The sequence below is a fragment of the Neomonachus schauinslandi genome, chromosome 3 (assembly GCF_002201575.2).
Source record: "Neomonachus schauinslandi chromosome 3, ASM220157v2, whole genome shotgun sequence".
Lineage (NCBI taxonomy): Eukaryota > Metazoa > Chordata > Mammalia > Carnivora > Phocidae > Neomonachus > Neomonachus schauinslandi.
Genome location: NC_058405.1, coordinates 170,994,885 through 171,021,924, shown reverse-complemented (window position 1 = coordinate 171,021,924; position 27,040 = coordinate 170,994,885). Strand labels below are relative to the sequence as shown.

The 27,040-nt window shown below is 37.7% G+C and overlaps 1 protein-coding gene across 1 annotated transcript in view; it reads left to right on the top strand.

Annotated features, from left to right (window-relative positions):
• Nucleotides 1-11,215, top strand: part of BARD1 (BRCA1 associated RING domain 1) — a 79,230-nt gene extending 68,015 nt beyond the window's left edge. Inside the window, exons 10-11 of the mRNA XM_021702990.2 lie at nucleotides 9,377-9,474; nucleotides 10,560-11,215. Of these exons, the coding sequence (XP_021558665.1) occupies nucleotides 9,377-9,474; nucleotides 10,560-10,892 (431 nt within the window). The 3' untranslated portion in view covers nucleotides 10,893-11,215. The remainder of the gene's footprint in view (nucleotides 1-9,376; nucleotides 9,475-10,559) is intronic.
• The last annotated feature ends 15,825 nt before the right edge of the window (nucleotides 11,216-27,040 follow it).

The window sequence follows — 27,040 nt, the reverse complement described above, 5'->3', positions numbered from 1 at the left end:
AGCTCTTTTGGGTGTAGGGTTAGTTTGTGTATTTGAGACCTTTCTTGTTTCTTGAGAAAGGCTTGTATTGCTATATACTTTCCTCTTAGGACCGCCTTTGCTGCATCCCAAGGATTTTGAACAGTTGTGTTTTCATTTTCATTGGTTTCCATGAATTTTTGTAATTCTTCTTTAATTTCCTGGTTGACCCATTCATTCTTTAGTAGGATGCTCTTTAGCCTCCATGTATTTGAGTTCTTTCCAACTTCCCTCTTGAGATTGAGTTCTAGTTTCAAAGCATTGTGGTCTGAAAATATGCAGGGAATGATCCCGATCTTTTGGTACCAGTTGAGACCTGATTTGTGACCTAGGATGTGATCTATTCTGGAGAGTGTTCTGTGGGCACTAGAGAGGAGTGTGTATTCTGTTGCTTTGGGATGGAATGTTCTGAATATATCTGTGAAGTCCATTTGGTCCAGTGTGTCATTTAAAGTCTTTATTTCTTTGTTGATCTTTTTTTTTTTTTTTTTAAGATTTTTTTTTTTAATTTATTTTTTAGAGAGCGAGAGAGAAACAGCATGAGAGGGGCAAGGGTCAGAGGGAGAAGCAGGCTCCCCGCTGAGCCGGGAGCCCGATGTGGGACTCGATCCCAGGACCCTGGGATCATGACCTGAGCCGAAGGCAGACGCTTAACCATCTGAGCCACCCAGGCGCCCCTCTTTGTTGATCTTTTTTAAAGATTTATTTATTTATTTATTTGAGAGAGAGAGAATGAGAGAGAGAGTGAGCATGAGAGGGGGGAGGGTCAGAGGGAGAGGCAGACTCCCCGCCGAGCAGGGAGCCTGATGTGGGACTCGATCCCGGGACTCCAGGATCATGACCTGAGCCGAAGGCAGTCGCTTAACCAACTGAGCCACCCAGGTGCCCCCTCTTTGTTGATCTTTTGCTTAGGTTATCTGTCCATTTCAATGAGGGGGGTGTTTTAAGTCCCCACTATTATTATTATATTGTTGTCGATATGTTTCTTTGCTTTTGTTATTAATTGGCTTATATAATTGGCTGCTCCCATGTTAGGGGCATAGATATTTACAATTGTTAGATCTTGTTGGATAGACCCTTTAAGTAGTATATAGTGTCCTTCCTCATCTCTTATTATGGTCTTTGGTTTAAAATCTAATTTGTCTGATGTAAGGATTGCCACCCCAGCTTCCTTTTGGTGTCCATTAGCATGGTAATGGTTTTTCACCCCCTCACTTTCAATCTGGGGGTGTCTTTGGGTCTAAAATGAGTCTCTTGCAGACAGCATATTGATGGGTCTTATTTTTTTATCCAGTCTGATACCCTGTGTCTTTTGATTGGGGAATTTAGCCCATTTACATTCAGGGTAACTATTGAAAGATATGAATTTAGTGCCACTGTATTGCCTGTAAGGTGACTGTTACTGTATATTATCTGTGTTCCTTTCTGATCTATGTTACTTTTAGGCTCTCTCTTTGCTTAATGGACCCTTTACAATGTTTCTTGTAGGGCTCGTTTCATGTTTGCAAATTCCTTTAGTTTTTGTTTCTCCTGGAAGCTTTTTATCTCTTCTTCTATTTTTAATGACAGCCTAGCTGGATATAGTATTCTTGACTGCATATTTTTCTCATTTAGTGCTCTGAAGATATCATGCCAGTCCTTTCTGGCCTGCCAGGTCTCTGTGGATAGGTCTGTTGACAGTCTAATGTTTCTACCATTGTAGGTTACAGACCTCTTCTCCTGAGCTGCTTTCAGGATTTTCTCTTTGTCTCTGAGACTCGTCAGTTTTACTATTAGATCCAGGGTGTTGGCCTATTTTTATTGATTTTGAGGTGGGTTCTCTGTGCCTCTTACCAAAGCATTTCTATCAACTAAAATTGATAGGCAACTTCATGTTTACTGAAATGTGGGAAACAGAATGCCACGACCGCTGGTGCATGTTCGTTCTGACTCCGAAATCTGAGAAAACTTGAGATTGCAGGGTTAAAAATAACCCGAAAGGATCAGAGTTAAATGCCCTTGGGATGTGTGTGGTCTGTTCTAAAGTACACAGCAGAAGATGTTTTGTAGATAGGAAGCCAGCTGTAAACAGCACACTGTGCATTGCCTTCTTTGTTCTTTTATCCTGTGTTAAGGTCTGAATACAATGCTGTTTACAATTAATTGATCACAGCCAGTTACAGATTCTTTATTCCTTCTCCACTCCCACTGCTTCACTTAACTAACCCTGTGTATGTGGAAAAATGTGCCTTACTAAGCCCCTGCTGTAAATCATTATAGACCTATATCATTGTAGAAGTTTTATTAGATTATGGAAAATAAACCTCAGCACCTTGGGCTGTTTGCCCGGGGTCCCCTGTGCCTCGCTATACTGTCGTCTCTTTTCTCAGTTCCTTTGCCACCCCAGGTCCCTGACTCTCTGAGGTCGACACCGAAATCCTTCACCAATGATTCTGTAAGAATTATTAAAAAAAAAATAACGTCTTTTGATCGAATAGTTCCACTTCTGAGGATTTGTCCTAAGCAAGAAATACAGAAGAAAGAAAAAAGTTATTTTCATTGTTATTTCCAATAGCAGGACATAGGGGGAATAACCTTAAATTGGAAATAATTAGAAGTTTAAATATATTCTCTGAAAAAATTCATATTTTTATGTGGTAATTATTAAGACTAAAGTGTTACAAAAAACAGGATTGTTGAAATTTTGAAGAAGCATAAAACAATTATATCTTCACTTTTAACATTATATAAATGTGTGAATGCATGCAGGTGAAGGACAGTCCAGAGAAAACGTTGGTGGATTGATAAGCAGAAACCTGTTTGTGACATTTTAAAAGACGATGTGTGTCTGGGGCGCCTGGGTGTCTCAGTCGGTGAAGCATCTGACTGTTGATTTCAGCTTGGGTCGTGATCTCAGGGTCTTGAGATTGAGCCCCACACTGAGCTCCGCATTGGGCTCCATGCTTGGCTGGGAGTCTGCTTGGAATTCGTGCTCTATCTCTCTCTCTTTCTCTCTCTCTGCCCCTCCCCACGCTTGTGCACTCTCTCTCTGTCTCTCTGAAAAACAAAAAGCAAACAAAAAACCCAATGTGTGTCTTTTAAATGAAATCCAATTCAGCTTCTCAAGTTCCCATGAAAATTAGAAAGTTTATCTTGTTTTTCAACTTTATAAAGATTAATTGGACAGGTAAAGGCTTCAGTCTTACTTTCAGGGAAGTTAGCACCTGTGTGTGTATGTTGCCGCAGTCAGATATACTGGATCTTTTGTTCTAGTTCTGTAGACCTAGCAAGTACATTTTGATGTGGTGATTGCCCTGCCAGTCAAAACAGAAATTCTTATATACATATTTAAACTTTCAATATATGACTAAAGAATACCAAGTATGAGTTTTTAAATTATTTTATTAAGAAAAAATTTTGGATGTTTGAAAAAAAGAATAAAGTTTAGTCTTTAACCACAACTCTAAAAAGGGGATTATTTGGGGGCACCTGGGTAGGTCACTCAGGCAAGCAGCTGCCTTCGGCTCAGTTCATGATCTCAGGGTCCTGAGATCGAGCCCTACATTGGGTCCCTGCTCCGCAGGAAGTCTGCTTCTCCTTCTCCCTGTGCCTGCCGCTCCCCCTGCTTGTGCTCTCTCGCTCGTGTTCTCTCTCTCTCTCAAATAAATAAATAAAATCTTTAAAAAAATTAAAAATAATAAAATCTTAAAAAAATGAAAGGAATTATTTTATTTATTTATTTTTTTTTAAGATTTTATTTATTTATTTGAGAGAGAGAGAATGAGAGAGAGCACATGAGAGGGGGGAGGGTCAGAGGGAGAAGCAGACTCCCTGCCGAGCAGGGAGCCTGATGCGGGACTCGATCCGGGGACTCCAGGATCATGACCTGAGCCGAAGGCAGTCGCTTAACCAAATGAGCCACCCAGGCGCCCTGAAAGGGATTATTTTGATATTGTTCATAATATGGTGTTTTAGAATTGATACCCAAATTTTGCCTAATAAAATTTTACGATACAGCATGTAATATATATCTATATATTTAAAGATATATTTATTTATTTTAGAGAGAGTGTGTGTGTGAGCAGGGGAAAGGGCAGAGGGAGAGGGAGATTGAATCACAAGCACACTCTGGCTGAGCGCAGAGCCTGAGGCAGGGCTTGATCTCACGACCCTGAGATCATGACCCCGAGCTCATGACCCTGAGATCATGACCTGAGCCAAAACCAAGAGTCAGACGCTCAACCAACTGAGCCACCCAGGCACCCTAATACAGTAGCATGTAATATATTTTTGTGGTAGAATTTGATCTGCTTCTCAAATATACATTAAGTAAAATAAATCCAGCATACTGTCCTATGAAGAAATATGCTTTTATATATAAGTAAGTTTGTAATTGGAATACTAGCTTAAAAAGTAGTCAGAAATAACCAGTTGTTAAATGGTATTTATATAAAATTATAAAGTCTAATGATCTGTGATAGCATTTTCTGTGATATCCCCAGTCTAGATGTTTATGATGGCGTGAGTGGAACATTTAGCTTTTATTTTATATTTTCAGCCTTCATTTCATTGTCCTTCCACTCTATACTGCGGCATTTCATAATATTGGGTTCATTTCTTCTTGTACCAGGCACCCAGATTTTCCGAAATTGCAGGGAGAGTGTAAGTTGTTTTTCCATTGTTCTTGTCACCGTTTTGAAAGGTTTCCTGTAATGATTTCCTTTTTTCTAAAGTTTAGTGATATTATAGCTTCTTTGCCTAAAAAGCCAAATAGAAAAGCATTTAAAAAATATTTTGTTTGGGGCGCCTGGGTGGCTCAGTTGGTTAAGCGACTGCCTTCGGCTCAGGTCATGATCCTGGAGTCCCGGGATCGAGTCCCCCATCAGGCTCCCTGCTCAGCAGGGAGTCTGCTTCTCCTTCTGACCCTCCCCCCTCTCATGCTCTCTATCTCATTCTCTCTCTCAAATAAATAAATAAAATCTTTAAGGGCGCCTGGGTGGCTCAGTTGTTAAGCGTCTGCCTTCGGCTCAGGTCATGATCCCAGGGTCCTGGGATCGAGCCCCATGTCGGGCTCCCTGCTGTGCGGGAAGCCTGCTTCTCCCTCTCCCACTCCCCCTGCTTGTGTTCCTGCTCTCACTATGTCTCTCTCTGTCAAATAAATAAATAAAATCTTTAAAAAAAAAAAAAAGTTTAAAAAATATTTTGTACAACTTGGATATTCATTTTTAATAGAATCAGAGGGGGAATTTCTCAATGTCTGTTTTACTAATATGCTGTTATTTTGAGTTCCATAAGTGCCTGGTTTGGATCTAATGATATATTTATTAGGACTTTTGATTTTGCCATAGAATGATATTTGTTTCTGTATCTTAATTTTTTTTTTTTTTTTTAGGACTTAGGTGTTGTCTGAGAGTGGTATTTAATTCTGATTTTCACTGCTATTTCAGTTATGTATAGCCAGTAGCTCCAGAAAAATAGCAATTCTTTAAAATAGGGGTTTATTTACTGCTCTAGGTTTTGAAGAAAGTGAACAGATTCTGTGATCTTCCATGGAAGGGTAGTTTTCCACTTTGGACATTTAATAAATCTCCATTTTAAAGCTTTATTCCATCTTCGTTGTATTTTATAATCATTTGTATGTAGCTGTGGATTTAGGAACCCTTTTTCCTACTCCTTCCCATTTCCATGATTTAAAACTAGATTTTTCCCTTCTAAAACTAGAAAAAAGTGATTAAGCTTAGTATAGATTCACAAACATCATCAGCAGTTCATGAAAATAAACAGTCATTGATATATGTGCTATTAATGAGGTGTAGGAGGTAAGAGTGGTTACTAGAGATTTAAGATAAAGGGATACCTTTCCATATAGTACAAACTTCTTTTTTTTTTTTTTTTTTTAAGATTTTATTTACTTATTTGACAGAGAGATAGCGAGAGAAGGAACACAAGCAGGGGGAGTGGGAGAGGGAGAAGCAGGCTTCCCGCTGAGCAGGGAGGCTGACGCGGGGCTCAATCCCAAGACCCTGGGATTATGACCTGAGCTGGAGGCAGACACTTAACAACTGAGCCACCCAGCCGCCCCTAGTACAAACTTCTTTTTAAAAAATTATTGTAGCCCAGAATTCATAAGCTGCATTAGTATGCAAAGATTCCAGGCTTTGCTAAGGTAGCCAGAGCTACTTTTAATGACTTTGAGTTAATGACTTTGAGTTAAGCAGTACTTTGGGAATTGGGCTTCTTACCTATATATAAAAAAGTAATAAATCAGGGCCAAAGGAAAGCTTACCTGAAATGGTAGACATGATCAGGAATATATGTGGTCTAAAAGAATCTCTGAACTTTAATAAAAGAGATAATTCATTCCAAGATTTCTGCAAAATGATAGCTTCAGTCAAAATCTTAAAACATAAGGGAACATGTGAAAAGGAAGAAAGGATATGAACTTTTTATAAGGATAGTGGCTCCACAAATTTTAACGTATATATCATTCTGGCATATATAGAAATCTGTGTTTACATCAGTAGCATAGCTTATTCATGTAAAGTCATTTTGGTTTGGAAATTATTAGCTGAAAAGCTAATAAATGGTCTTGCATATGCTTCTTATTTCTTCAAAAGAGAGAATAAGTATCCATCTTTTGCTAATAAGCTGTTTTAGTGTCTGATGATGGAATAATACCAACTTCACTAAATACTTATTACAAACATAAAACATTTTTTGGTTTTAAGAAGTGTCTTTTAATTGGTGGAAAATGGCCTATTTTTAAGTCTTGATGTATATATAGAGAATAAGGATTACAGTATATATGGTACTTTGGATGACTTCATGTCAGTGAATGTTATGAAAGTTCTGATGTTTTGTTTAACATGGAAAATAGGTTTAGGAATTCTTGCTGCAGTTTGCTTAACTTTTATTGAGTAAATAAAATATTAAAATACCACCCATTATTTCGACTTGTTAATTAGGTAATGTTTTGGCTGGTAGATTCTTCCATTTCATTGATGATGTTAGTGTATCACTATTTAAATTGTTGAAAGTTTATTTTAAAGTAAGTATCTTATTCTTTTTTTTTTTTACTTGTTTAGTAAATCAAGTTAGTTGGTTTATCTCAAAAGAGGTTCACTAGTAAATTGATATGAATTGATATGTAATGATCATAAATGTCAATAAGTAAATGTTGAGAAAGACTAGTAATAAACTCATTGATTCACTAAAGACAAAGCCAAATGCATTGTTCTCCCCACACCTCCTCTCCCAGGGTAGTCACCAGTTTTTGCCATTTGGTATGATTTTTTGCTAATCTCTTAAATGAGGATCCTCCCACTTAGTCATCTGTTAAGTGGTTATCTGACATTGTGAGAGAGGTGTAGTATGTTAAATCTGAGTAGAGAATGTCTGACATTTTCTTTGATGCTTTATTTTTTTAATAAAATAAAGTATAAAGATTAAAGAATAAAGATTAAAAACTGATCTAGGAGTTGGAAGATATCTGAGTTCTCGTTCTTAGTTGTCACTGGGAAAACTGCTTAAATTTCTTAAGACTTAAGTTTTGGGGCGCCTGGGTGGCTCAGTCGGTTAAGTCAAGTCATGATCCTCGGGTCCTGGGATCGAGCCGCAGGTCGGGCTCCCTGCTCAGCGGGGAGTCTGCTTCTCCCTCTCCCCCTGCCCCTCCCCCACCCCCATTTTGGCTCTCTCTCAGATAAATAAATAAAATCTTTAAAAAAAAGACTTGAGTTTCTTTATCTGAAATGAAGAGATTGATTAGATGAAGCATCAGGAGTTTCTTTTTTCTGTTTATTTTTTTTTGATTTTTTTTTTTTTAATTCATTTGGGACAGAAAGATAGAGAGCATGAGCAGGGGGAGGTGCAGAGGCAGAGGGAGAAGCAGGCTCTCTGCTGAGCAGGGAGCCGGATGTGGGCCTCCATCCCAGGCTTAACCATCTGAGCCACCCAGGTGCCCTGCATCAGACGTTTCAAATTGGTAGTCTAAGGGCCAAAGCAGATACAATTTATGTGGACAACTCAGTCCAGCATAACTGTTTACATTTTGTGTCTTTATGTGTGATGTTCTTTTTCCTATTGGTTACAGTCTCCACGACTTCCTGCTCCTTGACATCATGTTCCTTACATGTTTACATAATCCCTTTGGCCCTTGTAGGCTTTCAGCTTGCAACCCTTGGACTAGATGTCACTCCTAATTTTCAAAAAATTCTTGATATTTTCTGTGCTATGACAGCAACTAACAACACTTAGTCACCATTCAAGCATGTTATTAAAGACGCTGAACCGATTGAGCCACCCAGGCCTCCCTATACAGTACATATTTTAATATTAGCTCCATTAGAAAGCCAGTTGTTTACTCAGTGGCAACTATTAAAAATTTTTTAAATGCAGTTTTTATTATATGTAGAAACCCAACAATTTTTATAGAACGATTGTATTTATGAGTTAGAATAATAAGATTCAGAAGTTCAGCATAACAAAGTTGCCTAAATAGGATTTTTGTATTAAAAACATTGGAGGAAAGGGATACCAAAGCATAAGTAAAATTAACAAAGAATCACATGATAGTTCTGGAATTACAGCTATCCCAAGGTTGAGTGTTGAATTTGAATATGCATTAATAATTCCAAGTTAAGAAAAATTCAATCTCTTGACAAAGCTCTGCTTTTGGAGAGATGGAGAATTCAGTTGTTAAAATCTCGCGACTTTTATATATTAAGCAGTATCTTGGAACATCTTTATTGAAGCAGCTCTAAAGCATTTGAAATATTCACCAAGTCATCTCTAGCCTGGAGACTTCCAACTGTGTACCGGTCAAATTCCAAACACGTCCCAAGCTCTGCTTACTGTTTAACAAGCACTGTCGTGTCTCTGCTGGGTGGCCATCTGAGCTAGGTGCTGTGGACTTAAGCACTTTCCTTACGTCAGCTCACTTTAGAGTCTAACGGGGTTAGACAAAGAACTGTGGAAATGAGCAGTGCAGGAGATAAGCTCTCAAGTTCAAATCACTGTGGGCTGAACTAAATGAGGGCCTTTTTATCTACCTTCCTTTTGGTAATTGCTATAAATAAAAATTTAGATTTTTATAATTGCATGTGAAATAGCATATTGATTTAGGTTTTTCAGAAAAGAAACTAAAATTAGTGTTCAGTACACTTCACTGCTCAGTTCTCTGAAGGGAAGATTCCTTATATTTATATGGAAAGCCATTTTTATTACATTTTGTTTTAACATAAGTAAGGTTTCTATTTCTGTTTCAGAACAACAGTTAAAACAACCACGGAGAAGAAAAATCACCTAGGTAAATTACTTGTTTCAGTGAGAAACCAGTACTCGATACTTACTTTGCTTTTATCCTTTTTTTTTTTTTTGTTAGGGGTGAAAGCATGTCTACAGAGAAAAGCATGTGAACAGGAGGAAAAATACGAGATCCCTGAAGGTCCACGGCAAAGCAGGCTCAACAAGGAACAGCTGGTATTTGTCTTTGGATACTACTGTCATTGGGCTTATTATAACTTAATAGTATCACCATCAGGAAAACTTCTCTTGCCCTTTCGACAAGTACAGGTGACTGATTAAAATTTTAATTGTGCTTGTTTCAAGCACTTGATTCTGAGAGATGATCACAATGAGCAGTAAAACCCAGAAGGTGATAATTTCATGCTGTTAATGGACTGTTGGCATCTTGAACATTCCCATAAACCTTTCAGAATCTGAGGTAAGTCTCAGATCAGAGAGTAACTTGAAAGAAGACTTACGGCTGCTGCTTAGATTTAGTTCCCATATGTCTTTATTGCCACATATTGCAGTTTTAATGGGTAATATTCCATTATCCTGTGTGCGTGTATATATATAGGAAATGACAAAGAAAAATTTGCATAGAAGGCAGTTGTGGAACTTTTTTTCCCATAAAGCACAAAGAGGTGTGTTTCGTGGCTAGCTGGATGCCTAGCCATGGCTTCATAATGTCTTGTATGTGTTGTGTTGTATGTGTCTAGAACCCTGGAGGCCACATTCTCACCGGGGCTGTCCTCGAGAGCGGAGATTGGTCACATAGAGGGACCTGAGTAAGGATGGACAGAACTGGGTCAAGATCCACAGAAATGATGTTACTTGTATAATTTTATTAAGTGTAGCTGGGTATCCCTGAAGCACTGTTCAGATACCCTAGGAGTTCATGGGGCTTTAAGTCCCACCAAATGTGAATAACATTCTGATAAAGGAAGTTTGACGAGAAATTTCTGTTTGCTTTTTTAAAAATATGTGTGTGTGTATCAGAAACATCCACACACAGCACACCCTAACACCTAAAATCTGAGGAGAGTGAAGTTCCTGAGATGATGGCTGAGTTTTAGGAGAAAGATTGCAACTAGGAAGCCTATAAATATCGAAGTACTTTCCTTGACCCAAATAATGCACTTGAAATACGGTTTATCCCAGCACTTCATTTAAGCAGCCTCTTAACAGCTCATGACTACTTATTTTTATTTTCCTCATTCATATGCAGTGTTTTTAAATATTTTGATCTGCTTTTAACAAGCCTTTTCTTGTTATTTCAGTTGCCAAAGCTGTTTGATGGATGCTACTTCTATTTTGGGGGAACCTTCAAACACCATCCAAAGGACAACCTTATTAAGCTTGTTGCTGCAGCAGGGGGCCAGGTCCTTAGTAGAAAGCCCAAGCCAGACAGTGACGTGACTCAGACCATCAATACAGTTGCGTACCACGGGAGACCTGATTCCGATCAGCGCTTCTGCACACAGTATATCATCTACGAAGATTTGTCTAATCATCGCCCAGAGAGGGTTCGGCAGGGCAAAGTCTGGATGGCTCCTTCCAGCTGGTTTATTGATTGTGTGATGTCCTTTGAGTTGCTCCCTCTTGACAGCTGAATATTGCACCAGATGTACGTTTCAAATTGAACTCACACGGTGTGAGAGCCCAGCCATTGCACTGTTTTGATCATTCACATTTTTATAATAGGTAGACTCGTTCATACATATGTTTTCCTTGAATTAAAAAACAAAACAAAACTTAGGCCAGACTTAGAATTCATTCTGTGTTTACCATTTAGAAGCTGAAATTGCTTTGAAGGATTTTTCTTTTTAAAACTGGTGTATGTTTTGATTCATCATGTCTTTTTATTCAAATTATCAGCTATCAAAGATTAATGAGAGAGTACCAGAACTATTGGTTAAATATACAAGCAGTATCGTTACTCTCTCAGCCTTTTAATGTTCTTTGATGAAAGTAAACCACACTTGCCACCAGCAAAAATACTTCCCATCCTTAGTAAACAAAGAATATTGTCAAATAATTGATTCTGGCTTTATTGTAATAGAGTACCTGGTCTGAATGTACCACCATAGGTGTTAAATTCTTCTGTCTACAATTCTCTTCATCTTACGTTGTGTTTAGTTTTTTATAATTTACGTGGATGTCAGTTCCTACGTTTTTATCTCTTCTTTTAATCTTACGTATTCATCAAGAAATCATGATTTAAACCATAGCATTTTTCTTCGGTGGTGAAAATCAACATTGGACTCATGGTACATATTTTTATTGTATATATTTGCTTATTGTTAGCTATCAGTTTGTGACTGTGTTTATCTACAGTGTATGTACATATACATAGAGCATTTTCTCTAACAAATTTTAGTATCAGTATTCCTTAGAAGGTCTCACCAGATTAGTAAATTGTCAATCAGATGTTAATTAAATTAGGGGCTAGTCCTTTTTCCTGTAGACCTCGCTACATATTGCTGAAATAATTGTTTTTGAGGTCTTAATTTCTTCTTTTGTGAAGTTTTTTATTTTTCCATTTTTAGATTGCTGTGGAGGCAGAAGTTGGGGATTATCTGATTAGAACAGATTTTGTCCAGGTGGTACAAAAGGCCATCACAATAAGTCTAAAGGCAGGAGTGGGAAGGGCTGTCTCCCAATACAAGACCACAGAGAGGAGACAGGATGCCGCCTGAGCCTGGGGAGTCCTGGGGAGGTTACTCTGATTGGAGTGTTCTTGTTTGTTAATGAATCGACAAGGTAAATTAGATCATTTAAAAATATTTGTAAGAAGAATTCTTTAATAAGTCTTCCTAGAAACTGAGCATACTTCTATGAAAGACATGGGAAGGAGACACTGCGGGACCTGCCAGGTTTGGTCTCTGACGGGCTGGAGATTTGTGAAGCACTGGATGGGAATACTGAGTCTGAAGTGAATGAACATTAGTAAGATTCATTTATTTGTAAGTTTGAGATTCTGCTGATTATTTCGAAATAAATCTTATTGTAATTCCTTCTTTGACATGTCACGTTTCCATATCAAGAAACACGTTTTGTAAACACACTGATACACTGGGTACCCTGATCTTCAGGGATGAATTAGTTCTGCAACCCTCTCCAACCAGTCATGTCTTTGTCCCACATTTCATTCTAATGGAGAATGATGAACACCATAGCACCAAGCAAATCTGAGGGGTTAGATAATGTCTGGATTAAATAATTTAGGACTCTCTGGGATTTCGGTTGTCATTTTTGGTTTATAACTGACTTGTGGTCACTTTTTATTGCCTCATCGGTCACATTCCTAGACAGGTTTATGTCTGTTCTTCTGATTTGAATCCCTGTTTGTAAAACAACTTTGGGGGTTGCTGCTCACTCTCCTTCATTCATTTTCTTGGTTTATCCCCCCTCCCTCTTTGTTGTATTCTGTCCCCCACTGTTAAGCGGTTTTATTTTTGGTTCCTTTAAATATTTATTTTGACAGCAGTTGGTTGATGTTAAACTCTTGAACCTTGTAATTTCTGTGTAGATATACTTGTAACTGTTTTCATTTGTCAATCACAGATTCAAGCTTCCTTTTTATTGACTATAAATTATTAAAGTTATTTGTGTTTCTGTATTTCTGTATCTTCTCATAGTAGTAGTTTACTTATTGTGGGCTGTTGACAAGTGAGACTTAGTAAGACCTGGGAGGAAACCTTTGAGCTAACAAAAGCTTATCTTTTGGAACACTTAACACATTGTAGTTAATTTTGGATAGAAATATTTCTAAACTATAATACTTTATTACCTTAAATAAATGTGTCTGAATACAGTGTGATTTTGATGGTTTGGAATCATCATTAAGAGGGTCAGTGATTACACAGTGATTCCTTCACGGATCCATTAAAGCCAGAGGGTCGGCAGCTTGTCCACAGTATCACAGGGGTTGCTTGTTACTTCTCTATTTCCTTTTTTTTTTTTTAATTTTTCTTTAAGATTTTATTTGAATGAAGAGAGTGAGCTAGCCGGGGGAGGGGCAGAGGGAGAGGGAGAAGCAGAGTCCCACTTAGCAGGGAGCCTGATGTGGGGCTCAATCCCAGGACCCCGGGATCGGGACCTGAGCCGAAGGCAGACGCTTGACCAACTGAGCCACCCAGGTGCCCCTAATTAATTTCTTTTCTTTTGACTTGCTAAGGAATGAAAACCAGGCAGGAACCATATTAGAATTATGAGTGAAATGAGGATAAATAAGCAGTGTGTAAGGATTTTGGTGATTTACCTAATAATTTAGGTAATTTACCTAAATTTTTGTGGAAAAGATTTACCATTTATTCCACCTATTTTGTTACCTTTTGAGCCTGCTTTGTGAATTTGGTGATGAAGTGACCTCTGCATAGGTGAAGATTATCTTTTGGGAGGTTTGATGTTTCTGTGGGAATAAGAAGATGCAGGGAGGGGTAGTCACATTACACATTAGCTGTAATGACCTCCTTGGGTTGGGGCAGAAAAAGAGCCCGCTGTGATCTGAAGGTTCGTGGACCTCATGACAGCCACAGATGTGTATTCTATTCTCTAACGAGAACACAAAATGGTGGGAAATCGTGCTTATTTTATTTAATAACTATAAGTCATTATTTTGTTTGAACTACAAATTGTGAACTTAATGTATGATCACCTAATAAATGAAAACTAAGCAGTTCTAATTTTTCTCAGTCAGCTAATACATACTGTGGCTACTTAGTTACATACTATCTTATGAATTAAGGATTGTTGATTATGTAGCATTTTAAGGCACATAACAATACCTTTCCTTTATTAGAATAGCAATGTGGGAGAAGTTGAGGAAGGCACTAGACCTTTCTGACTCCGACCTGGCTTAAGAGGTAGGTGACTAACTCCCCAGACCTGAAGAGGATTCCTTTGGCCCTAGTGCTCCCGTGGGCATGTGTAGGTCACCTCCATAAAGCCACTAAGCCTACTGTCAGGCTTGGAGATTGAATTGATTGAATTATAGATAGGGCAGGCTGGGGGCGGGGGGGGGGGGGGGGGCATGACTCCTGTGCAGGCTTTGGATTCAGCTGGACCTGGGTTTGTTTATCATCTCTACTAGTTTTGCTAACCTGTGTCTGCAGTTATAAAGTGAGAAAAATACTCTCCATCTCACATGGGCATAAAGATGGACAAAAGCATTGAGCATTTACAGGATCACCTTCCAAAACCTTGGTGAACAATATGGATAAGAGACTTCTCTAAAAGCAGCTCATTAGAGGTGACTTTTGGTAGCACAACTCATTTTAGTCCTGAATAGTCCTGGCTCTTTCCCCCAACCCCTGCTCAACTGCTACCTGTCCTGTCTTCACTTTGCTGGGCTGTCTTTTTTTATTTTTTTTAATTCAATTAATTAACACATAATGTATTCTTGGTTTCAGAGGTACAGGTCTGTGATTCATCAGTCTTATATAATACCCAGTGTTCATTACATCACATGTCCTCCTAAATGTCCATCCCCCAGGTATCCCAGCCCCCTGCCCCCCTCCCCTTCAGCAACCCTCAGTTTGTTTCCTATGATTAAGAGTCTCTTATGGTTTGTTTCCCTCTCTGGTTTCATCTTTTATTTTTTCCTCTCTTCCCCTATGATCCTCTGTTTTGTTTCTTAAATTCCACATATCAGTGAGATCATTTGATAATTGTCTTTCTCTGATTGACTTATTTCACTTAGCATAATACCCTTTAGTTCCATCCACATCGATGCAAATGGAAAGATTTCAATTTTTGATGGCTGCATAATATTCCATGGTATATATATACCACATCTTCTTTATTCATTCATCTGTTGATGGACATCTTGGCTCTTTCCATAGTTTGGCTATTGTGGACATTGCCGCTATAAACATTAGGGTGCAGGTGCCCCTTTGGATCACTACATTTGTATCTTTGGGGTAAATACCCAGTAGTGTAATTGCTGAGTCGTAGGGTAGCTCGATTTTCAACTTTCTGAGGAAACTCCATACTGTTTTCCAGAGTGGTTGACCAGCTTGCATTCCCACGAACAGTGTAGGAGGGTTCCCCTTTCTCCGCATCCTCGCCAACATCTGTCGTTTCCTGACTTGTTCATTTTAGCCATTCTGACTGGTGTGAAGTGGTATCTCGAGGTTTTGATTTGTATTTCCCTGATGCCAAGTGATGTTGAGCACTTTTTCATGTGTGTCTTGGCCATTTGGATGTCTTCTTTGCAGAAATGTCTGTTCATGTCTTCTGCCCGTTTCTTGATTGGATTATTCTTTGGGTGTTGAGTTTGATAAGTTCTTTATAGATTTTGGATACTAGCCCTTTATCTGGTATGTCATTTGCAAATATCTTCCCCCATTCTGTCAGTTGTCGTTTGGTTTTGTTGACTGTTTCCTTTGCTGTTCAAAAGCTTTTTATCTTGAATGAGATTTACAGCTTGAAGAACAAATATTGTTAAAATGTCTGTGCTACCTAGAGCAATCTACACATTTAATCCAATCCCTATCAAAATACCATCAACTTTTTTCACAGAACTGGAAGAAATAATCCTAAAATTTGTATGGAACCAGAAAAGACCCCAAATAGCCAGAGGAATGTTGAAAAAGAAAAGCAAAGCTGGTGGCATCACAATTCCAGACTTCAAGCTCTATTACAAAGCTTTAATCATGAAGACAGTATGGTACTGGCACAAAAACAGACACATAGATTAATGGAACAGAATAGAGAGCCCAGAAATGGACCCTCGATTCTATGGTCAACTAATCTTCGACAAAGCAGGAAAGAATGTCCAATGGAAAAAAAAGAGTCTCTTCAATAAATGGTGTTGGGAAAATTGGACAGCCACATGTAGAAGAATGAAACTGTTGAAAGATTTTTTGATTACTGCCTCAATTTCCTTACTGGTTATGGGTCTGTTCAGGTTTTCTATATTTCCTGTTTCAGTTTTGGTAGTTTATATGTCTCTAGGAAAGCATCCATTTCCTCCAGATTGCCTAATTTGTTGGCGTATAGTTACTCAAAATATGTTCCTATAATTGTGTTTCTTCGGTGTTGGTTGTGATCTCTCCTCTTTCATTCATGATTTTATTTATTTGGGTCCTTTCTCTTTGATAAGTTTGTCAAGGGGTTTATCAATCCTATTAATTCTTTCAAAGGACCAGCTCCTAGTTTTGTTGATCTGTTCTATTGTTCTTTTGGTTTCCATTTCATTGATTTCTGCTCTGATCTTTATTATTTTTTCTTCTCCTGCTGGATTTAGTCTTAACAACAACAGGACCCAGCCTGTCTGACTAATTTCTCACCTCTGACTTCTCTCCCCATCTCTTTAGTGAAGTGTCTCCATCTGTGTGGCCTCTCCTACCCATTCAGCTAACATTTTGTTTAGCCTTCATCCCATGCATACATTTATTTTGGATACCAGGACTGCTTAGGCCTCCACACTTGAGATACGCACTCCTTTATTCATTTACTTGGGCTTTGGACATACAGAGTTAATCTACAACCCAGAAAAACATTCTTGTCTTTTTTTTCTCTTCAAGTGCTTTTATAACTAAGGGATTAAACCCCAAATTTACTTCCCACATTTTCCCATGTATGGGAAAATATGGTAATTTTAAAGATTTTATTTATTTATTTGACAGAGAGAGAGACAGCGAGAAAGGGAACACAAGCAGGGGAAGTGGGGGAGGGAGAAGCAGGCTTCCCGCCGAGCAGAGAGCCCAACGTGGGGCTTGATCCCAGGACCCTGGGATTATGACCCGAGCCAAAGGCAGACGCTTAACGACTGAGCCACCCAGGCGCCCCATAATTAAATATTCTTATACATAGTTTCCAATAGTTGTATGGTAGCCTCTCAACAAGATATAATTTAACTAAATCACTGGTATTTTGTATTTGGATTGTTCCAGTCATAGATAAATCTGTATAAATATTGTTATGATAAATTTTGATCCTGGAGGAAGGAGGAGCTTTTCTTTAAAATGTCAAACTAAGTCACCATCTATCATTACCATCTCTACAAAATGCAGTGCATGCCCTACACATACATTTATTTATTTATTTGTTTATTTATTTATTAAAGATTTTAATTTATTTATTTGACAGACAGTGAGAGAGGGAACACAAGCAGGGGCAGCGGGAGAGGGAGAAGCAGGTTTCCTGCCGAGCAAGGAGCCTGATGTGGGGCTCGATCCCAGGACCCTGGGATCATGACCTGAGCCAAAGGCAGACACTTAACCGACTGAGCCACCCAGGCGCCCCTGCCCTACACATTTAAATTAAGACCTCTAGTTATGCTTAAAATATAAAAATTAGAAAATGAGCCTTAATTGATTGCTATGATTTCATGAATTGATGAGACTTTGCATCGAAGGTTCAAACGCTCCTGCTCTTAAGGGTTAGAAACTAATCGGGAAAAAAAAAAAAGGAACCTTAGGTCTTTTGGTAGAGACCTCAGAGATCACCTTGCCTGTGTTAAGATGAGGAAACAGGCCCAGAGAAATCTAGATCACACAGCTCATTGTTGGCAGGGCCCAGATAAAGCATGTATGTTCCTCTCTTCCTGCCATACTACCTCCCAAGCTACCTTACTTCTTTAAGTAAATTAAAGTGTTTGCTATTACAGCAGCCTGTGATTTTTTATTTGAATGTACTTATTGGGCTGGCCTATGACATCTAGAAAGAGCAGACATTCCTAATTAGTGCATCTGTTTCTGAGACCAAAAAGTATCTTAAAATCTTTTTTAACTTTTGTTTCAGGCAACCACAACCAATTGGTGAAGTTGGTTTATCAGCTAGGATGTATTTACCATTACCAAACTGAACCACGTCTTAAAAACTTATGTGACCTTTATATGTTTGTTGCTGTCCCCACAGCATGCCAGGTGTATATAGGACATATTCCAGTCAATAATTGTGGCTCAGTATAGAAATGATTCTCAACTGGCAGGCCATGTCCTCCTAGTTGGGAGTTAAAGGAGCTAAAGAACAACAACAACAACAACAAGCAAAACCTCCAAGACAGGGAGAGCGTAGGAAGGCGAATATATTTTAAAAAGCTTTCTGGGTGATTTTTATGCCTGCACTTACCACAGTTGCAAGGTACTGCTTGGCACCATTTATTACTGGAAATTTCGTTGTGAAATTGTATTTCTGATTCAGCTACTTAATGCAATGCAGAATGTGTGTGTGTGTGTGTGTGTGTGTGCAAATGTGACCATATATTATGTATGTAATGTGTCTGATTCCCCAAGACCTACATTTTTGAAGCTGAGGCATGTGGAATTTGAGGTAGAATATGGTGATGTGTATGCCGTAACATCACCATTCCCATTGTGATAATCATTTCCTTGTCCTGTGAGCACTAAAGTTCTGATACCTGGTAGTAAGTTCAGATTATTTTTCTGGGCAGTAGAAGTAACAATTAGCAAGTGTGATGTTTATTTTAAAAGTTTATTATTACATTCTGAAAAGTAAAAATCTAAAGATTTTTCCTGTTGACCTTTCTTTTGCAGATATGTGACAGAAGCACAAAGAGTGGGCAATTGACTTTCAGTAAGTAACCTCTTATTTAAAGTGCTAGCAGTTACACATGAGTTTTGTCTTTTTTAAAAAAAATATATGGATCTGGTTTTACATTTTCAAAAGAGGTTGAAAAAGAGTCTGATAGTGATTTACTCACAAATTTGTACATTGATTCATTGGATTTTTATTGGGAAACTAGTGGATATCAGGCTGTGTTGCTTACTTGGAACAACTAAGGTGAATAAGACATGTCTACAACCCTCAAGGGGCTTGCACTCTAGCAGGAGAGCCAAACAAGTAAAGAAGTAAAGTAGAAAGTAAAGATTTCACAGGCCTTGTTCTTGGTGAGGCACATCCCTGTGACCTGTGCCGAAGGAACGTGTTGGTGGAAACCTGCACACTAATGGGCTTTTCCACGTCAGGACATACTTCTAGAAGTCTGCCTCGCCATCTTGGCAGAAGAAGCAACCAGTGTTTGCTCTGGACATAATCAAGTATTTTTTGGAAGGGTACCTGGGACTCATTTGTAGGATGAGATGACTTAATATTCATCATGATATTCACTAAGCATTTTTTGATTCCCCTTGAGTGATACTCCTTGTCTTTTGTAGAAGAGACTGACATTTTATCAATATTTTATTAGTTTTTAAAAAATTTTTTTCTTTTAATTAGGAAGACAAGTCAGAAATAAGAAATGCAGCTTGCTGAAGCCATGAATAGGAAATGAGTTTTTTGCTGTCTGTGTTTAATTTGCTAAGTTAGCAAGTTTAATCTCAAGATAATTTAAACAGTAGTTAAAGCTATCCAGTTTTATTTCATCTACCTTTTTGAAAAAAATGCATCATTTTAATATTCATGCTGGTTTTCTATGAATTCAATTGTAGTCATTAGGAGGAAGGTTTTCTTTTTTATAATGTAAAAAATGTGTTTTAAATGGATTGTTGATATTTTGAAATTTTCTATTTTATAGCAAAGTAATTTGTGTACATAGTTTAAAAAGTGAAATAGTGCTAGAAGATTTAGACTAAAAGGCATCAGTCTCCTGTACCTCTTTCTCAGTTTCTGTTCAGAAACAATCACTTTGTACTCTTTTAGTAGTTTACATTGGTATTTGCCTTCTACGTAAGTAAGTATGGGTTTACTGCATTCTTTTGATTAATCTATTTCAGACATTTGTGATTTCCTATTATGGTAGCTGATCTTTTTTTCCCCCACTCTAAGATTCCTTCTTTCCTTTCTAAATTATTCCAAACAGCTAACTTAAATTTTTTCTCAGGGCTTTCACAATAATGACTATGAACATGGTCCCCTGCTTTCCATGTTTTTTTTTTAGTGATTGCATTTCCTTTTTATAAACCTTTTTGTTTTTCTTTAATTTTTATTAGTTTTAAATCTCTGTCTAAAGGTTTGAACCTATGTCTACATCTTCAACTACTTTCTGACATCTTTGAAAAAAGTCACAATATCATTTTTCTCTGAGACAAAACTAGGTAACAGACTAGCTTGTTTTTCCTGGAAACATACCTCCTAAAGGCTTCTCTCTTCTCTCTCCAATGTGGACTGCTTGCCAGTGAAATCTGCAAAGCTTTTATCTTGTGACTTACCTGCTCCTCTAGATCTTAGGAAACCCCTTTGCTTCTCTTTCCTATTGGGAAGGGGGAGTCCCTTATTTATGGGTTTACACTTGTATCATGATTAAGCATATCCTCCAGCAGCTTCATGAGAAAGAATACAGTTTTTATATATTTTGGCTGAAAAATGTCTTCATTTTGCTATCACCTGTGATTTTGCTTTGATAAATAATTCTTAGATGGCTATTGTTTTCCCTCAGAGTGGGGTTTCAAGAGTGAGTCAGCATCTCCCTTCTTGACCATGCCCATCTGCAGGCACTTGGTTTTGAGCTTCTTCCCATCTAGGAAGTCATTTCACTTGCCATATATTGTGTTGAGGGTTATGTCAGATTACTCAGTGGTTTTCAGCCAGAGAAAGTGCAGGCAATGGACCAATGTCTTAAACATCTGTACTCATTCTTTCGAATACCTTTTATGTATGGTTATACATAACTATAGTTACGTTAATAAAAGGGTGTTTTGGATTACTTGTACCATTTGTAAATAATAGGGCATACTCTTGTTTAAAATGGTGTAATGTGGCCCTTTGAGAGTAATGTTTGACAAAAAAAAAAAAAAGGGGGTTAGTCAGGTGGGGCTTGGGCAACTTACTAACAGGACATATAAACAGTTTCTTTTCTGAATGAGATTTGAGCCCTTAAATGATGATTTTGAATGATCAAATCATGTCCTGCCCTGATAGTCCCACTGACTCTATTTGTACTATTTTATATACAAAATATCAGTACTTCATGGATAATCTTTTAAACAGCAAATCTTTCAATCTAATGTTTCTTGGCCAGGCACTTTTTTCTTTAGGTAGAACTATTGAGATTTATAAATCTTGTAACCTAAAAGTAAAGGTAATATTGATAGGAGATCTTCTAAACAGCAAATGGAAGTCATCTAGATGTAGGGGAGGTAATGGGCATTTTTAAAAAGCATTAGAAAGAGCTATCAATGATAACCCAAAAAAGATAAGGCCAAGTGATGATGACCAATTGGGCATTTTGGGGAGTAGAATATCAAGTGGAAAACCTATTAATTTCCTATAACTATTATTGAGGAAAGAGGAAGAAAGGACAAATTAAAATATTTAGAACAATTGCTTTGTGTCTTGTTATGTTACACTATAATAATTTCTTAAGAATTGGCAGGCATCCAGAATGTGGAGGGGGTGGTCAGAGATGGCAGCCTAGCAAGATCCTGAACTCACCTCCTCCTGGGAACACACTGAGTCTACAGCTACATATGGGATAATTCCTCTGAAAAAGACCTGAAAACTAGCTGAGCAGCTCTTTCATAAAAACTAAGTTGCTATTGACTTAAAATAGACTGTTGTATAGATAGGCTATTATATATGAGCCTCATGATTACCACAAAGCAAAAACCTATAGCAGATACGCAAAAGATAATAAGAAAGGAAACTAAGCAAAGCACTAAAGAAATCAAACCAGAAGGGAAGAGAGCAAGAGAAGAAGAAAGGAAAAGAGAGGAACTATAAAACAACCAGAAAACAATGAACAAAATGGCAATAAATACATACCTATCAGTAATTGCTTTTAATGTAAATGGACTAAATTCTCCAATCCAAAGACAGAGAGTAGCTGAATGGATAAAAAAAACAAAAACAAACAAAAAACAAGACTCATGTATATGGTGCCTATAAAAGACTCACTTCTGATGTAAGGAAACACAGGCAAAGTGAAGGGATAGAAAAAATATTCCATGCAAATGGAAACAAAAAGAAAGCTGGGGTAGCTCTACTTATATCAGACAAAGTAGACTTTATTTTGTTTTATTTTTTAAAAGATTTTATTTATTTATTTGAAAGAAAGAGCGAGAGAGAACACAAACAGGGGCAGAAGGAGAGGGAAAAGCAACTGAACAGGGAGCCCAATGCGGGCTCACTCCCTGGACCCTGGCATCATGACCTGAGCCAGAGGCAGACACTTAACTGACTGAGCCACCCAAGTGCCCCCTGACAAAGTGGACTTTAAAACAAAGACTGTAATGAAAGACAAAGAAGGGCATTACTTAATGATAAGGGGGTCAATCCAACAAAAGGATATGATATTTGTAATTATTTACATATTCAAACATAAGAGCACCTAAATAAATAAAGCAAATTCTAATAGACCTACAGGGAGAAATTGACAGCAATACAATAATAGTAGGGGAATTGAATACCCCACTTATATCAGTGGATAGGTCATGCAGTCAGAAAATCAATAAAGAAATATTTGCCTTAAATGGCAGATAGATGGACTTAATAGATACAAAACATTCCGTCTAGAAACACCAGAATATGCATTCCTCTCAAGTGCACATGGAACATTCTCTAGGATAGATCATATGTTAGACCACAAAACAAGATTCAATAAATTTAAGACTGAAATCATATGAAGCATTTTTTTCTGACCACAGTGGTATGAAACTAGAAATCAATTATAAGAAGAAAACTGGAAAAATCACAAGTATGTGGAGATTAAACAACATGCTACTGAGTAACCAATGGGTCAATGAAGAAATAAAAGTAGAAATCAGAAAAATACCTTGAGACAAAATGGAAATACAACATACCAGAAGCTATGAGGTACAGATGCCCAAAAGTTTTTTGTTTGGAATCTGTACAAAAGCAGTTCAAAGAGGAAAGTTCACAGGATGCAAGCCTACCTCAAAAAATAAAGCAAACAAACAAACCCAACAAGAAAAATATGAATCTTTATACTTAAAGGAACTAAAAACAAACAAACAAAAAAATGAAGCCCAAAGTTAGTAGAAGGAAGGAAATAACAAAGATCAAAGTGGAAATAAGTGAAATAGAGATTTAAAAGGCAATAGAATAGGGCGCCTGGGTGGCTCAGTTGGTTAAGCGACTGCCTTCGGCTCAGGTCATGATCCTGGAGTCCCTGGATCGAATCCCGCATCGGGCTCCCTGCTCAGCAGGGAGCCTGCTTCTCCCTCTGACCCTCCCCCCTCTCATGTGCTCGCTCTCTCTCATTCTCTCTCTCTCAAATAAATAAAATCTTTAAAAAAAAAAAAAAAAAGGCAATAGAATAGATCAATGAAACTAAGAGCTAGTTCTTTGAAAAGATAAACAAAATTAATAAACCTTTAGCTAGACTCACCAGAAAAGAGGAGAGGGGGTTCAAATAAATAAATGAAAGAGGAGAAGTTACAACTGATTCTATAGATATTTATACAAAGGATCTTAAAAGACTACTTTCAACAATTACATACCAACAAATTGGACAATCTAGAAGAAATAAATTCCTAGAAACATATAATCTCTCAATACTGAATCATAAAGAAATACAAAATCTGAATAGACCAGTTATCTGTAAGGAGATTGACTCCGTAATCAAAAAGCTCCTAACAAACAAATGTCCAGGACCAGACAGCTTAACTTTTAAATTCTACCAGACATTCAAAGATTTAATCGCTATCCTTCTCAAATTCTTCCAAAAATTGAAGAGAAAGGAATGCTCCCAAGCTCATTTTACAAGGCCAGCATTACTCTTATACCAAAACACTGCAAAAAAGGAAAATTTCAGGCTAATATCTCTGATGAACACAGACACAGAAAGTCTTAATAAAGTGTTCGCAAACTGAATTCAACAATACATTAAAAGGATCATACATCATGATCAAGTGAGATTTATTCCAGGGATGCAAGGATGATTCAACATCCACAAATCAATCAAGGTGATACACCACATTAACAAAATGAAGGCTAAAAATTATACAGATGCAAAAAAGGTTGACAAAATTCGATATTTATTTATTTATTTATTAGTGTGTTTATGTGAGTGGATGAGAGTGGGGAGGAGGGACAGAGAGAGAAGAAGGAGAGAGAGAGAGAGAATCTCAAACAGGCTCCACACCCAATGCGGAGCCTGACCTGGGGCTCAATCTCACAACCCTGAGATCATGACCTGAGCCAAAATCAAGAGTTGGACACTTAACAGACTGAGCCACCCAGGTGCCACCCCCCCACCCTTTTTAAAGAGAAATACTGATTTTAATTCAGCATAAGGGAAACTCTAGACATTTGTCATCTTTCAGCCTAAAAATTAGCAAAGCTGTTGAAACAAGGCACAATTTTTCCCCATACTTGTTACGTGGTTCCAGTTAAAAAAAATTAAAATGTTAAAACATAAAAATAGAAGTCTGTGATTTTTAAAAAAAGTGTATCAAAAACTCCCACAAAACCTGTCAACGTTGTTCCTTATCCTACAAAATAACACCAGTAAGATGAGTAAAAGTGTTAAAAACCATTACGACAGCATTTCTGAAATGCAACTTTCCTGACCTCCTGTTTCCCCTAAAAACAACTTCTCATGGAGTGCAAAAGGACCTTAAAATCTCTGGAGGGAAGGTCAAGCTTTATTGCAGTTTTCCCCCTGCATTCTCTTAGATGTAGGGAAAGTGCAGGGAATGTGCTTGTGCCCTGGCTGTCACTACTTCTCAGTTTAGAAAAAGGCTGAGGATTTGGGGTGTCATACTTCTCATGTGGGGACCTATGCCTGCAGAGTAGTCTGGAGGGTGCATTTTGGGGACAAGGGAGGATGTCTTGCCTAGCCTCCTCCTTTGCTCCCTTCACATGAGGAAGAGGGAGACAGTGAGGAGCCATACCTGTCTGCATAATATACAGCAACTTATAACCCAGCCTACCCCTTCCTGAGCTCCCCAGAGGGTTCTATTGAAGTCAGTAGGATGGATTTGGCTAAGGATGGCCCTCCCCTTGGGTTTGTGGGGAAAAAATAGCCCTGAATGTGATAATGAGGTCATCCTTGCTGAAATCATCATCATTATGGAAAATACTGTACATGCCCCAACAGCAGGTCCCAGCCCTTTGTACTGAGGCCAGGGGAATATGCTGGGTAAAATTCAAGGAAGACATAAGTCATCATTTTCTCTTCTGCTAGCCCTAGAGAAAAAAAAAAAAAATCCAGGGCCCTTAAAATGTCCCTTAGCTACATCAACATTTATTTATGATAAAAACTCAACAATGTGGGTATAGAGAGAATGTACCTCAACATAAGGCCATATATGACAAGGCCATATATGACAAGCCCACAGCTAACATCATACTCAGTGGTGAAAAGCTGAAAATTTTTCCTCTAAGATCAGCAACAAGACAAGGATGTCCACTCTTACTACTTTTATTTAGCATAGTATTGAAAGTCCTAGCCAGAGCACTTAGACAAGAAAAAAAAAGACATTCAAATTGGAAAGGAAGTAAAACTGTCACTATTTGCAGATGACATAATTTTATATATAGAAAACCCTAAAGAATCCCCCCCAAAACTGTGAGAACTAATAAATTCAGTAAATTTTCTAGGTACAAAATCAGTATGCAAGAATCTGTTGTGTCTCTACATACTAACAATTAACTATTAGAGAAATTAAGAAAATATAATTATATCAAAAATAATAAAATGCCTAGGAATAAATTTAATCAAGGAAGTGAAAGACCTGTACACTGTAAACTATAAAACACTGACAGAAGAAATTGAAGAAGATATAAGAAATTGAAGAAATGGAAAGATTCTGTGCTCATGGAAGAATTAATATTGTTAAGATGTCCATATTAATTAAGGAATCTACAGATTTAATGCCACCCATATTGATATTCCGAAAGCATTTTTCACAGAAATAGAATAAATAATCCTAAAATTTGTATAGAGCCATGAATCACCTCAAATAGCCAAAGCAATCTTGAGAAAGAAAAAGCTGAAGGCATCCATGGTCTCTGATTTCAAACTGTACTAGAAAGCTGTAGTAATCAAAAACATTATGGTATTGGCATAAAAACAGACACATAGATCAATGGAACAGAATAGAGTGTCCAGAAATGAACTCACCCATGTATGGTCAACTAGTTTATGACAGAGAAGCCAAGAATATACAATGGGGAAATGACTGTCTCTTTAATAAATGACATTGGGAAAACTGGCCAGCCACATGCAAAAGAATAGAACTAGACTACTATCTTATACACAAAAATTAACTCAAAATGGATTAAAGACTTGATTGTAAGACCTATCAATATTAACTCCTCAAAAAACCAAAACCAAACAAAAACAAACAAACAAAACCCCCCCAAAACAGGTGGTAAGTTCCTTGACATTGGCCTTGGCAATGATTTTTTGGACCTAACTCTAAAAGCAAAGGCAATGAAAGCAAAAATAAACAAGCAGGACTACCTCAAACAAAGCTTATGCACACCAAAGGAAACCATCAACAAACTGAAAAGACAACCTACTGAATGGGAGAAAATATTCACAAATCATATATCTGATAAGGGGTTAATATCCAAAATATTTAAAGAACTCCTACAACTCAACAGCAAAAAGTCAAAAAAAGATTTAAAAAAAGGCAGAGAATCTGAGTAGACATTTTTCCGAAGAAGACCTACAGATGGCCAACAGGCACACGAAAATATATACATCACTATTTATCAGGGAAATGCAAATCAAAACCACGATGAGATACTCCATCATATCTGTTAGAATGACTATTCTCAAAAAGACAAAAAATATCAAGTGTAGAGAAAAGGGATCCCTTGTACATCATTGGTAGGAATGCAAATTAGAGCAGCCACTCTAGAAAACAGTATGGAGATTCCT